The 14,624-nt window shown below is 41.5% G+C and overlaps 1 protein-coding gene across 3 annotated transcripts in view; it reads right to left on the bottom strand.

Annotated features, from left to right (window-relative positions):
* mib1 (MIB E3 ubiquitin protein ligase 1) overlaps positions 1-14,624 on the bottom strand; it is a 53,957-nt gene that overhangs the window by 38,166 nt on the left and 1,167 nt on the right. For all 3 annotated transcript variants that reach the window (XM_071545511.1, XM_071545512.1, XM_071545513.1), the window contains exons 2-9: positions 14,156-14,327; positions 9,763-9,892; positions 5,326-5,430; positions 4,211-4,277; positions 3,056-3,260; positions 2,217-2,400; positions 728-872; positions 437-570 (exon numbers count right to left, since the gene is read on the bottom strand). In XM_071545511.1, coding sequence (XP_071401612.1) covers positions 437-570; positions 728-872; positions 2,217-2,400; positions 3,056-3,260; positions 4,211-4,277; positions 5,326-5,430; positions 9,763-9,892; positions 14,156-14,327 — 1,142 coding nt within the window. The remainder of the gene's footprint in view (positions 1-436; positions 571-727; positions 873-2,216; positions 2,401-3,055; positions 3,261-4,210; positions 4,278-5,325; positions 5,431-9,762; positions 9,893-14,155; positions 14,328-14,624) is intronic.

The following is a 14,624-nucleotide window of genomic DNA, read 5'->3' as shown; positions in this document are numbered from 1 at the left end:
GGACAGAATCTGTGGCCATACGGGGTTTATAGACCTCAACCTGATGCTGAGAGTGAATCAGGCCTGTGCTGCAGTGCACACCAATGCCCCTTGGTGCCTCCTCTGGGCCCAGGCTTAATGCTTTTCAGATTGAGAGAGGCGCAGGAGTGGGAGGATCTCACAGCCCTCTCCTAGGAGACTCCCAGCCTCTCCTCCATATACTGAGAGCAGAGCAGAGCCAGGGCCAATTCAACTGCAATTATCAGTGTACTTGGATAGATTTTATTTTTTCAATATGTTCAATGGCCAAATGAACAGTAGCTAAGGTTTGTATTTTCATGCAATGGTAATATAATGTTTTCTTTTATATTTAAGAATGAAACCTCATCTCGACAACCCCTCCATCCATCTCAACCAACCTCCTCTGATACCAAAGCATGCTGGGTTGAGCACTTACATCCACATCAGGTCTCTTGAGGATGTCTTCCACCTTGGCCAGGTCTCCATTGGCTGCTGCCTTGACCAGCTCCTCGTTGATGTCTCCAGACTCTTGGGTCTCAAACAGTTTCTTCAGCAACTGAGACAGACGTTCTGGCCGGACAGGGATAGAACAACATCAGAGTTGTGTGTAGGTGTGAGAGGGAAACATGGAGCGACAGGGACAGAGAGCGAAAAAGACACTGCGCCGTTGCATGTCAGTAGTGTTGCACTGTATTGAGTTGCATGTGTATAATGTGTTTGTGCCTACCTCCGGAGGCGTTGCTGACAGCTGAGCCAGAGGGGGCAACCTTGGTGACAGCGGCAGGATTGTACGTCCACGAGGTGCCGCAAACCTCGACCTTCAGGTCACTGTCAGAGTAGATCTGCTGCACACGGCCCACCTTGCCTAGGGTCTGTTGAGACAAATGACAAACTCATTAGTATAAAGGAGGGGTGTTTGTCTCTGGGCTATGTATGCTACCGTGTCTTGTAACTGAGTGAGATACAGAGAAAGACCGTGAGAACGATAGAGAGAGAGAGAGAGAGTGTGAGAAAGAGCGAGTAAGAGAAAAGGAAACAGAGAGATAGGAGCAAGGGATGAAAAAGGAGAAAATACCAGCTCAACAAAGCAATTGTCCTAAAAGGAGGGGAAAAAAGGCCAACCCATTGCAAAAGATAAAAAAATGACAGACAAAAGATTATCACAGGCTAATTTAAAGTTTTGTTCTCATTATTCATTCAGAGGACATCCGCTTGCATGAGAGAAAAAAAAAAAAGAGAGAGAGAGAGAGAGAAACAGACAGAGAGAGCAATCCTTCTATTAGCTAGACTATTCCTCATCTATACAGCCAATAAACGCATCCTCTCTGGGGCTTCAGAGGACACACCAAAATGCTTTCCAATTTCAAATCATATCATCCCGATCCTGGCTGCATGAGGAAGAGGCACTTTGAGTCTGTCGAGCTGGAGCTGAGGTTGTCCTGGAGGATGCCATCAATAACAGCGACTGCTGCAGTAGGAGCAGCAGCGGGCGGCGAACAGCCGTGGTTAGTGATCAAAGCTACAGCCCATCTCGGGGTTTTAAGGCTCATTAGCTGCTGAGGGGGGCTAGTTTGGCAGGGACAAGTGCCATATTGGAGTAGACCGGCGTTACATAACCTAAGGCATATTGGGCAGCAATGAATAAACTTTATAATAAGGGAAGAAAACAGTATTGTTGCAAAAAATAAATAAATAAATAAATGAGCAGCATAACGGCCATAATCCTTATCGTGTGCAGACTAATTTGGTGGGGAGGAATCTTTGTTACCGTGCTTCTGCATATCAACGATACTGTAACATCACAGTCATTTCTACAGTGGAGATGAGCGACTGGCACTGACTAAAGTGCAGAGTGAACAGCAGAAAATTACACACAGGCGGTGAGACTCATTGGACCTAATTTCTAAAACGTTCTTGCATACAAATTTTGTGCCTATGACAAAATCCAAGTAGAAATTGAGATTTATAAAAAAAATATATCTTGATGCCAAAATCAGTATAGGTGGTTGTGATTTTCTCCCATTTTTAGTGATGAATCAAAAGATAAAAAAAACATTTCCATCATCATTCAAGGTATGATAATTCTCTTAAAAAAAAACATCATACACACATCAATGGCATCAGGGTTAAAGTGAAAGGACATTTCTATAAATAAGGCCCATTGTGTGGGTGGTTAAATTTGCACGCATGGGTGTGCACATCTTCCCATCTCTTACAGGCAGCATCGCCTCAGCCCACTCTCCATGGCCCCTTTGCAGCAGCTTGATGCGGTCGATATCATAGCATATCTGGACCAGGTCTCCCACTAGGAACTGGGAACTGCCTCCTTCTGCCCCGGCCGCCACCTCGCCGCTACGCACCACGTTGGCCTTTGTTAGCACTGCTGGGTTGAACGTCCACCTGAGGATACAGATAGTAACTTGTTCAAGAAATGCAGACTAGATTACTCACTATTCAAAAAATATAATATCTAGAACAAATATAGATTCTGTGCAGTCACACAGCATATTCAAGGTTTTGCAAGGTACAGCTAGCTTTCTAAAAATTCTATTATTTTTAAAATGCAAATGGCAGCCATAATCCATGTCAGAGAGGGTTGTGATTAAAAAAAAAAATCAGACGTTTTGGTAGATAAGGTTTTCTTTTCTTATCTTTTTTTTTTATATATATACAGTATATTGTTTTTCCAATACTATACATCCCAAAAAAAAAGATTAATGTGTAGTCAGAGTAGACACTGTTGTTCCTTGTGAATACTAGAAGCAGACTGTGGATGTTGTGTGAAAATTTGCAGCTAAGGTGTGAAGATTAATAGGTAAGGTTAAATTTTCATAATAACAGAACTTTTACTTTCTTTTAGATATTGCCCAGTAAACAAGCGTTGTAAACTATTATCTATATAGTTTGACAGTTCACATGCATTCAGGAGTGAAGGGTCTGAACTATGCAGACGAGGAGTGCTGCCAGGAAACACCGGGCCAACCTGCATTTTCATCAGTCCCATTCAGTGGGAGCCAACCCATCTGAGGGAGTGTGCTGTGTCCTTGGGCCTCACCTGTTCCCACTGGGGTACTGAACCACGATGTCGTGATCCTCATCTATGCCGCATACAGTTCCAGTGGTGGTGAGGGTCTCGAACATACCATCGGTCCACCCCCCGTGGCCATGCTGGAGGGACTGGACAATCTCTAGGTCCAGGTCGATGTTGACCAGGTCTCCAATCTGAAGACCTCCGGGATTCCTGTTGCCATTCTGCTCACCTGGAAGATACAGGAGGGAAAGTTTAGTGTATTAATAATAAAAGTGTATTAATATTTGTATAGCACTGAAGTTATGAAAATAAAGTCTGTTGAAACATTCCATTTTCAATTCAATCTTAAGGGCTTTACTAGCATGAATGTGAAAAGACAATAACACTACAGCATGAAAGTATAAAATCAACATTGTTTTGAACAGGAAAAATAAATGTGTCTATATTTGAGTATAATAATGTAGTTCCCTCATATTCAAGTTATACAATTCAAGCCTGCGTAGGCAGGTTTTATAAGTTGACATCTTGCTAGAATTCAGTAATCCTCATGTTGGATGAACATAATATGTCAATCTCAGCAATATTGATTGCGCCATTGCTCTGCTATTTTACTTTCAATGAAAATGTTGAGGCTCGGGCATCTCTGTTTATTAGCCTTCCTGGTTTCTTTCAAACTTACCTACCGCTTTAAAAAGACCATACTGACTCAAAACATCATAACGGTAGACCATGGACTTGATATACTTCGATATTGCACCAATAATACAGATGTGTAATATTTCTGTATGTGATCAAGTGCAGGTGCAGCACTGCTGTATGGAATACACTTATACACTTGAAAATCACTGGTATGTGTGAATGATGACACAATCAAACTTAAGGTGGCTTTTGCTGCAGTGTTGGGTCTGTTGCCAAGCCCAGCCCAGGTATCCCTGACCAATAAGGTACTAGAGAGACATTTCATTCCTGGAATTCTTGGAATACTGAAGCTGCATGACCTGCGTCTGTACTCTACTCTTGAGGCAGCCAGGTGACTGTGTGCTGCTGCCATCTAGTGGCCTGACAAAGTTAACTACAAAGGACGCTCTCCATAATGTCCTTGGAATTCACTGCACCAGAACAATAGGTGAGAAAATTGGTGCATTAATGACGGTGGACACAGATCACTGGCTTACTTACCTAGCACGGGACAGTGGTCTCGGTAAAACGAGCCTCCTTTGGCATCCTGGACGCATTTCAGGTCCGACTGAAGGAGATAAAAGGGAAGGAAATAAGATAATTAGCTGGGGTAATTCCATTAGAGAAGGAGCATGATCATGAATTATGTCACTGAGAATTCGCACACTTCAAGCTGCAATGGCTCTGTAGTAGAGTAGAATACTAACAATTGCAGTACCCTAAGGGCAAGCAAGGACAATGAAACATTACATTGCTAGAGAGCGAAAGCGTTATATCGTTTGTGATGACTCAGATGTGCAGCTACTGTGGCAGAGTTAGAGGGCAGAGATGATTATGAGGCAGTGCAGACATTTCTCTGAACTGATGTGACCCTACACTCTTCAGTAACACAAGTTTCAACGAATGAATCATTTAAGTCTATGCTAATGTATCTGGCCACCAGGATGCATTTTCATCTTGTGACACTATATGCACAAACTAGTCATTACAAAATAGGAAACGGTGTTGGCTTCACTGGCTTTATTTGTAATATACAGTCAGCTGCAGTGCCTTCGTACTTGTGCGCAGGGTTTTCCCATTGTCTTAATCAAGAGACAAAGCCAAGTTAAAACTGTCAAGATGGGGGGTCTAATCCATGACTTGTTTAATCCAGAGGCAGATGCCGTCTACCTTTCCCTCAAAACCATTTCAATCTATTAGAATAACAAAGGACAAATCTGTTACACAGCCGAGAAACCCGATTGGCCCCCTTCGTAAAAGGCATGGCCGGTCTCCACCAATGAGAATGATGCTTTTCATTTGAGACGCGTGTGTAGCTGCAGCCCCAACAACCCCAAGAGGATGCCCCCCTCCTCTTAAGCTGACCTCCATGTTCACTCTCTTCCCCTAAAAAGCAGAGAGGAACAGATTGCCTTTATCATGTAGATACCCTGCTCTTCCAGCTGCCTGCACAATGGCGCCTTACACATGCTGGCTACGCGGCTCTCACAAAGGCCTGGCAGCAAAAGAAAGAGCCTTGGCCCTGTGGTCAAACACAAAAGCCACCTGACAGCTGATCTTTTGTAAGACTCTGTGTGTGTGCATGAGTGAGGGAGTGTGACTGGAAGTTTGCTCACCATTCCCTCGAAGCCAACTCTGTACAGGTTTTTGGCCCCATTGTCCCACAGTACGTAGGCAGCACTGTGAGGGCTGGCTGCACTCCAGTCCTGGATCTCTGTCACCTGTGGAGGAAGAGGAGGGTTGAGATGAGGAAGACAGAAAACAAAACATTGCACGAAGGTAGTTAAGATGGAGTTTTCATCAGAATTCCATGGAAATTGTTAGTCTAACAAATGTTTTGGCATTTTGTAAGAAAGTATTCAACAGAATAATGTCTCGTAAGAAGAGAGACAGGGATTTTTTTCTCGGTGGGAGGTTTCAAGCAGGTATTTTTCAGCGTAAAACTCCATGATGATAATAATGTGACACTTTATTGATACCCATAGGGAAATTATATTTTCCCTTGCTCACTTCCATCAGAAGGTCAGAGTGCAGGGTCAGCTACTAAATGGCATCCCTGGCAACTTCAGCAAAGTGGATGCTTGCTGACACAAGAATTTGAACCCGGGTTCCTCCAGTTGAAGGGTGTTCTCCTCACTCGCTACGCCACCCTGCTGTACATCTACCCAGCAGGCACATGGGCAGCAATCTGCACTCTCAGGCTCAGAGCTTCAGCTTTATCTACCACATCTTTGGACACAATTACAGACTGTGTGCAGTGACAGAATAGCTGAAAGTCATTGGCAAGTCGAAGTAGTTAATCTATAGACTGCACTGTCTGCAGTTCTGTATGCTGCACCATCACTGTGTTTCGACCTAGAGGAAAGTTTAATTCCCTAACTACTGGGAAATATTAGCAGTGGGAATCGGCAGAGACTGAACAATTTGATTAGGTTTTGATTCTTGGAGGTCACAATTTGATTCTGTCTTGATTCTCATCGCATTGCAATTTTAGATTCAAAAGGCTCAACTTTTTATTGTTTTTTTCCCTCCACCAGTTGGCTACAGTTGCCAAATCTCTAAGAACATTTTTATTACACCTTTGTGACCATTACTGCGTTTGTTTGCAGCGAACTCCTACACATAATAAAAAAAGATGATCAAAAATATCATCAAGCACTGCCACACATGCACACAAACACACACACCTAACACAAAACTTTACTTCTCCTGACATGGTGCTAGTTGTACTATACTATGACTTGTGTTACACCAGACTTTGCTTAAACAGGTCTAAGGACCAGCTCACAACCTGAGGGAAACAATGTGGTATGGGCATAAATAGACAATGATCAAGGAATAGAGGGTCAGCGTTTCAATTTGAAGAGCTCCCTTGACTGCTGTACATATCAAACAAGTGTGCAATGGATGATGATGAGTATTTCTCTATCAAATTTAGAACTGCAAACATCAATTCAAAAAGAGATAGTCAGGATTTTTACATAAAACAAATTTCACTCCACCTGAAGTAGCACACCATTTTCATAAAACTGAGAAAGTGTCAGGAGCAGAGCAGTATTACAGTAAATTAATTCTTTAATTAACGGTTGCGCCCTAAGTAAATACAGAATTTTAATCGTTAGATTATTTTCAGGCCCTTTCCAGAGGTAATTGATTAATGGGCCTTAGGAGGTAATATTCACGCTAAACTAACGGCACATCTAAGCTGCAGGACATGTAATAGCAGTTTTCTGGAGAGCATATTGCTTACAGCATCATAAAACAATAATGAGATATGCCATTAAATAACACAGCAAAATGAAGTCTTAAATTGCCTGCAGGGACTCTTAAATTGAATACTTTGGGCTCTGGACCAGAGTCAAAATACAAGCGCTTTATAGCGCTGTTGCAATATAAATCTAAATAGACTGTGTTAAACAAATGCAACCTCATCAGACATTGTATTACTCTAGTGATGTATTTAAGCCTGGAATGACCTGCAGCAAGGAAGCCTGTTTATATTCTCAGTAAAGATGAATAAGAATGAGTGGGATGAAACCAAGGAATAAAGATAATTAGAAATTATAGGAACTAGTGGAATGTGTCAATGAAAAACTTTTTCATTGACACATTCCACTAGTTCCTATAATTTCTATTGTTTGTTAGGATTCTTCTCCTTCCTTTTCTGCCTCAAAATGATCTGTACCTCATTGATAGTAAGTCCTAGAGCAATCAAATCTGGTGCATAGGTTAATAGGTAGATTTCTTGGCTCAAGACAAATCCACTGCACATACTTTTCATTTCCCTCCATTTCCTACTACCCAGAGTTATGAAAATCCAAACTGTTTGGCCATGATGCACAACTGAAGTTGACAGCGAAGACGCACTAACAGGAAATGAGGTATAATTCCTAAAAGCTTGATGCGAGAGCAGCCAAACTTCAGATTCATATCTGGGATGGACCCCAAAGTGTGACAAACCACATTTGATCATGCGGTCTAGTAGGGCTGCAACTAACAATTATTTTCATTGTCGATTAATGTGTCGATTGTTTTCTTGATTAATCGATTAGTTGTTTGGTCTATAAAATGTCAGAAAATGGTGAAAAATGTCAATCAGTGTTTCCCAAAGCCCAAGATGACGTCCTCAAATGTCTTGTTTTGTCCACAACACAAAGATATTCAGTTTACTGTCATAGAGGAGTAAAGAAACCAGAAAATATTCACATTTAAGAAGCTGCAATCAGAGAATTTTGACTTATTTTTCTTAAAAAATTACACAAACCGATTAATCGATTATCAAAATAGTTGGCAATTCATTTAATAGTTGACAACTAATCGATTAATCGATTAATGGTTGCAGCTCTACTGTCTAGTGCCGTCATCAGGACAACATTGCAGCAACAACAGCAACTTTTTTTAAAATTTCTCTGACAAAGTTGTCTCAATCTCCATTGTTTTACAGCACCACATCATGCCTCTTTCACAGATTTTTGATACTCAAGTGTTTGACCTTAAAGCATGAATAAAGTTAATGACAAAGATGCACGAACACGAAGGGAGGCATGATTCCTAAACGATTCATGTTCGAGCAATCAAATTTCGTAAATAGGTTTCAAATCTTAAGCACTTCTTAAGCAAAAAAACAAAAACAAATAAATTAACCTGATCAGCTAGATAGTGGCACTAAAACTTGCAACTTTACATTTTGGCGAATAACTCCTCAACAGTAAGGCCTAGAATCATTTTTCCCCCAGATTCTGTAGCTCAACACAAATGTGTTACACACATCGGTTTTCACCAATGTGGATTTTATGCAAAACGTTTTGTTGGCTATTTCTCTCAGAAAGTTGATCCAATCTCCACCAAATTTGCACAAAGCATATTATGGAGGCTATTACACAAACTTTTGATACTAACTTACCACTTGGCTGTGAAACACAAACAAAGTTTGTCGCTTAAGACATGCAAACAGGAAATGAGGCATAATTCCTAAACGGTTGATGCTAGAGCAACCAAATTCCACATACATGTTTGGGATGGGCCCAGAAGTGTGTCAGACCACATTAGGTCATGCTCAATTGCGCCACCATCGGGCCAACCTTGCAATAGCGCCTTTTTTTTTTCTCCTACAAAGTTTCCTCAATCTCTACCAAATTTTACACACTGCATATTTCAACTGCCCAAATCTTCACTGAAATTTTATATTTCAAAGCCACAGCATTTTGGTGAAATGTTATGTCTTTGAGATGTACAGCTGTAGAACAAAATGCCGAGCTTACATTCTCAATGTCAAATCATTTGCCGCATGTGCGTGGACTCCACTTGGACTTGGACTGCATGTAGCCTCTTGCGCTATATTAATAAATTAATTAATTATATTTGCCAAAACATTGCCCGCAATGTTTAAGAACCATTATACAGATGAAAGAATTCAATTTTATCTCAACAGGGCTTGTGATGATACTGGAGAGATAAAGAAATAAACAGAGTGTGAACTTATGAGGCTCCTATTTCTCTCCATTCTTGCCAGTACATTAATGGGAGCTGATGAGAGGTTGTCATTTACCCACTTTGCCAACATACTGGCTAGGCTTCTGGCTCTTGATGTGGACATTGAGTGTATGTTTGCAGTAAATGTCAGTGCCCTTAAAAATGAGCCAGCTCAATCTGCCTTACTTGCAAATCAACAACAAACTGTACGGAAATTATTCATTATTTTCAGGCCAAGAAATCTGTTGCTTCCAAAACGAATGAAACAGCATACAATTCAATGCCACATCTGCTCTGCACAACTCCGAGTGGCTGGGACCTTGACTAACTCTGAGGTCCAAAAGCATAGTGGAGAAGTGAGAGGGCAAGTGGCAGAGCAAAGAGACAAAGATGATAGGCATATCACTGCATGAGAAATAGTAAAACCATTTTTTTTCCCTCAGGCACTGACTAAACTCCTTGCCTACTCTCAGATACATTGTATATTCAGCTCATGGTCAGAACTAGTCAATATAAGCATACGTGTTTCAGCCTGGGGAGTAAACAGAACAGTTATAGGATCTCTCCTCCTGGTGTCCTACCTTTCCTCTTCTCCCGTTGCCTCCATCCTGGTCTTCCCACTGCCAGTCCACTCCTCTCACCACACGGCCACCAGTGAAGATCCCTCTGGCTGTGATTTTCTTTGACTTGCGGCGAGACTCCAAAAGGACTCTGCACAAAGAAACACGGGTTCCTCACTGAAGATGCAATTCTTTTCATTTGGAGTAAGTCTGAATTACTCAGGTGACTCTGTCAGAGATAGAATATGCAACAGTATTAAACCAAAGACCACAACATGGCACTGGCTTACTGGTGTTAACAAGAAAGCATTGTTATGCTATTTTTATGACATTATCGTCAGCCATTGGCTGATGTCAGCATCATCCAACCCACAATTCCCAAGAATCTATCCTGAGAGAAATAAGCAAACCCAAGTGTGGGGTGAAGAGGAACAGATCCAGTAAAAGTGCTTAGGTTTAGTTTATTTGCACCATGATTAAACCTAGAAGGAAAGTGATAAAAACATAATAAAATACGAGACACAAAACACAAGAAGAAAAACTAATTAAGTTGGGGCAGGTGAACCCAAGGGGCTTACAAAAATATCTCACATAAAAACAAACTAAAGAAAGAAACAAACAAGTTTTAACTAAAGGTGCGATCACACCAACAGTTTGTTTTCTTTGGCCTGAACCATAGTGGGTTTTGGTACTCTGTACTCTTTGGTACTCTGTCATCCCATGAGGTTAGATGGTGAAACGGTGCGGAATGCGGGAAGACTGGCCGGAAGCGCTGCATCAGACGGACCGACTTCCACTGACAACACACCTGGCGTGCAAGGCTACGAGCCCCCTCTGCTGTTGCAGCATCTCTCGCTAGCATATACAGACAGGTTTCAATGATGTGAACTTGAAGGCATGCAAACATGGACCGCTGGCTAAAACGTAAATCTACATCACCTGAAGGGGAACCCACTCAGAAAAAAACACCGGACCCCGAAAGGACTAGTGCAAACGGCAGTACCAGTGATGTCAACGTTAACAACGTTAATCCTCCAGATCCTCAGACAGGTAACGGTAACGTTACTAAGAAGCAGCAGTCCAAAGACAAGTTTCAGGCTAACTGGCTCAGAATACTGGATATCTGTGGCTCGAACTTAACAACGGTGAAATGAGCTGCTCGATTTGTAAAATGTACGGTGCTGCGCCTTTTGCCAGCCGATGTTACAAAACGTCACCTTTAAGTCGCCACTCAGATGGCGTTTCTCATACAGCAGTTTAGAACCAGTTTAGAACATTAGAAATTAATTTTGGAGAACGACTTTTACTTTTATACTTTAAGTAAATTTAAGACCATGTATTTTTATACTTTGACTTGAGTAAAGGATTTGAAACGGTACTTCAACTTCTACCAGAGTATATTTTTAGATGAGTATTTGCACTTTTACTTGAGTAAGGAATTCTTACCTCTGGGTAAGAACAGGGCAATGTAAGACCTGTAGTTAAGCTCACAAGTAGTATCCCCCCCCTTATATAATCCCCCTATAGATGTGTATAAATCCCCCCTATGTTAAGCATTTAAGGGGGGAATTCCCCCCCATTTTGAAAAATGAATTTCAGGCACTGCATTGTGGCGGTGGAGGGGGAGTCAAAACAAATCAGAATCCAGTGCCATTAACTTTAGCTAAGCATGATGGACTTGTCTGCGCTCTCCAATGTGTACCTTCTTTGGAGTTCATACCAGTTATGAACACATGGAGAAATGGCTGAATATGAGCATCAGTCAAGACTATGGTTTGACCGTAGTTTTGTTACATTTAGTTTTGTAGCATTTTGTTACGCTCGGCTTTTCAAGCATGAGTAACTGCTAACTATCAGTTGTCAACATCAGTCTCCTTATACCCATAAAACCGTGCAGTTTTTGGTCGTTTCCTGTATTTGTTACAACTTTATTTATTGATATAGACCTTTATCACAAGCTTGTCTCAAATGACCTTACAGAAAATGAGCCTAACTAGATCTAACTGATCAACAATCAACAACAGAACAGAATGATATAGGACAAACATCAGTCTATCAGATATAACAGCCTACCTATTCTACATAGCCTAACCTGCCCAGCACCACCAGCCTTAGACCCTCAAAGCATACAATGAAAACCTTGTTAGGGAAAAAAATGGAAGAAAACTTGGGCAGGCCCAGTCAAAGAGGGATCCCCCACCAGGACGACTGAGCATGCAATAGGTGCCAGGGCAAACAGTGGCAAGAACACGGACAATTCAGATTATGTTCTTACTCCTAACAAACTGACTCGGAAGAGGACCGACACCTGCATTTTCAGGCGGCCTCAGTGCAGCTTTTTGGTGCACAGCCAAGTTTAAATGGCATTGTTCTCACCTGCCCAAACAAACTAAATTAAATGAGTAAACACCAGAATTTGAAAAAGAACAAACAACACCAAAACAAAATCTCCAAATATGCTTGGTGTGAATGCACCCTAAAGTCTTCCCAGTTCCCAGATCACAACAGAACATGAGCCATATGACTCTAACCATGGGAACAGGCTGGTGCTTTACCAGAGAGCTGTTAGACTGCCAGATGGCAAAGTCTGATCTTCAGACATCTACCAAAATATGCATTTAATTTCCCATTCTTCTCATCATTGCACCACAACTACCGGCCGGCACAACAACTAGGAATGTAACTGAGGTACTGCTCAAAGACAGTGAGGATATGGCTCAGAGAAACACAGTACAACATTAGGCTAGAGAAGCAACCCCAAACACACATTATCATAACTGTTCTTGAGCAAACAGCTTCTTTGCCAACTAATGTTTAATGATATAGCAGTAAAATAACAGTCAGATCAAACCAGAATGATGTGTCTGAGTTGTGAGCGACAAATCATTATTGACCTATTTTTCCAGCATATTGAAATCACAGATGCACCCATGGCTCAGTGACCGGAGCATAGGGGTGAGCCACGCTCCAAGAGCATGCTTTCTAAATGTCAAAATGGATTTTGACTTTCTAATGCCCTCCGGAATACAATTTCAGCTTCTTTTTTTACTGCAGTCATATGCAAATAACACATTGGAGTATCGTGTATCATGACACATAGTGTTTAATATTAAGAATTGCAATATTTTTGTGATAATATCACACTATGACCTTAATGACAATTCCTACCCCTGCTATCCATACCAAACCATCATGGTACACCCAATTCAAATGAATAGCCCTTGGTCAGGTAGTCACATGCAAATTTCCACCAAGCAGAATTTACTTTGCCACTGTGAATCGTAACCTAAACTTCAGCACAGCTACAAGCCCAACCATTTAAAAAGGTAAAGGCTAATAAACTATCCGGCAGATCTCTAACCATCTAACAACAATGTGGTCCTTGATGGTAGACATGGCAGCTGGACAGTGCAAGTCTAACCAATGCAAACAGCTTGTGGCCTCCAGCCACTCCCTCTTCAGCAGTCAGTGAAAGAATCTAATGTGGCATAACAAAACACCACACCATACCATCAGAGGAGTGTGAGTAGGGGAGACCTCCAGCACCCATTGTGTGCTACCATGCAATGACTGTCTCGGGGGAAATGAAGTCTCACTCAGTTGAAAAGACTGCCAGCTGTTGGACCATGCGTTTGTCCACTGAACCTCACAATGGAGTTTGGTTGAAATAGACTCAAAATGGATGAAGCCCCATCACAAATACTGACATTGTGTGCAACGACACAATTTAGTGCAGTTTGTCCAATTTTACTTAATTGTCTGTCTGCATAAGAGTTCTTTGAATTAAAGAACTGACTGTTTTTTCCCCGCCACAACTAACATGCCTTGATCTCTGTGTAGAACATCTTTGAAAGTGTAAAATATTTTGGCCAGATCTTGTCTGTTTACATAATTGTGATATGTCCAGTCTATGCCCATGTCTACTGTTGTTCTTTATATATACTATATACTTTATACTCAATATATACTATATATACTACAAGATTCTAATAATGTCTGGTGCAGTTATTACACAGTTGGACTTCACAAGTGAATACTCATCTATATGAGAGTGAGTTGTTTTACACTGCACTACAGTGAAAAGTTTTAATTATCCCTATTTATCATACATGCAATAAATATTATTTTTAAAAGGTCAGCTTTGTGGCTTAGCCCAAACAACACTGCAACTCGATCTGAAAACGAGGCTGAGCTGTTGCCTGGCAACAGACGGCTAGGAGCAGTAGCCACATGTTGTGTCTGCCTGAGAGGCAGGGCTCAGAAAAGGCCTCTCAAATGTCACACACACATAAAGCAACACAAAGCCAAACTAAGGGAGAAGCGTTTGCAATTATCTATCCACCTTGTTTGTTTTTATCATAGGTGGGGCTAAGGTGAAGGATCATGATGACAGGGTGGAGCTGGAGTAACTAACCTCTCACTGCCAGGGGTGGTGATCCTGTAGAACCGGTGTCTCAGATGATGCTTGTCTCCATGGTAACAGGTTGTGCAGAGGTCGTAGTTGGTGCACTCAGCACACTTCCAGCGAATCCCGATGATGGGCTGTTGACGGCAGGTGTCACACATGGTCCCATCATGCTTGATGCCTGAGAGCATGCAAAGAAACAGTAGTTAAGTACTAGACAGAGTTGTTATCAAATTTGGATTATATAGTGCTTACGTATCTGTCTAGATATGCAGATCAGAGCATATCCATGGTTCTGGTGCAAATAAAAACACAAATAAGAACACTTACGTGGAAATGGTAATGAATTGCTTTTAACATTGAATTATCTGTATGGGTTTACATAAGAAAACAGTGTACACCCTACTGAGATGTCTTTACATCAATGCCTACAGGCTTACATCTCTGACAAGTTGATGGTGATCTGAATCACAAGGAG

The sequence above is a fragment of the Centroberyx affinis genome, unplaced genomic scaffold, assembly GCF_046629955.1.
Source record: "Centroberyx affinis isolate AG114_WGS23_722 - 3 ecotype Tasmania unplaced genomic scaffold, CSIRO-AGI_Caff_v1 ptg004934l_1, whole genome shotgun sequence".
In the NCBI taxonomy this organism is placed as follows: domain Eukaryota; kingdom Metazoa; phylum Chordata; class Actinopteri; order Beryciformes; family Berycidae; genus Centroberyx; species Centroberyx affinis.
Note: the sequence above shows the minus strand (reverse complement) of the source record. Positions and strands in the feature narration are given on the sequence as shown.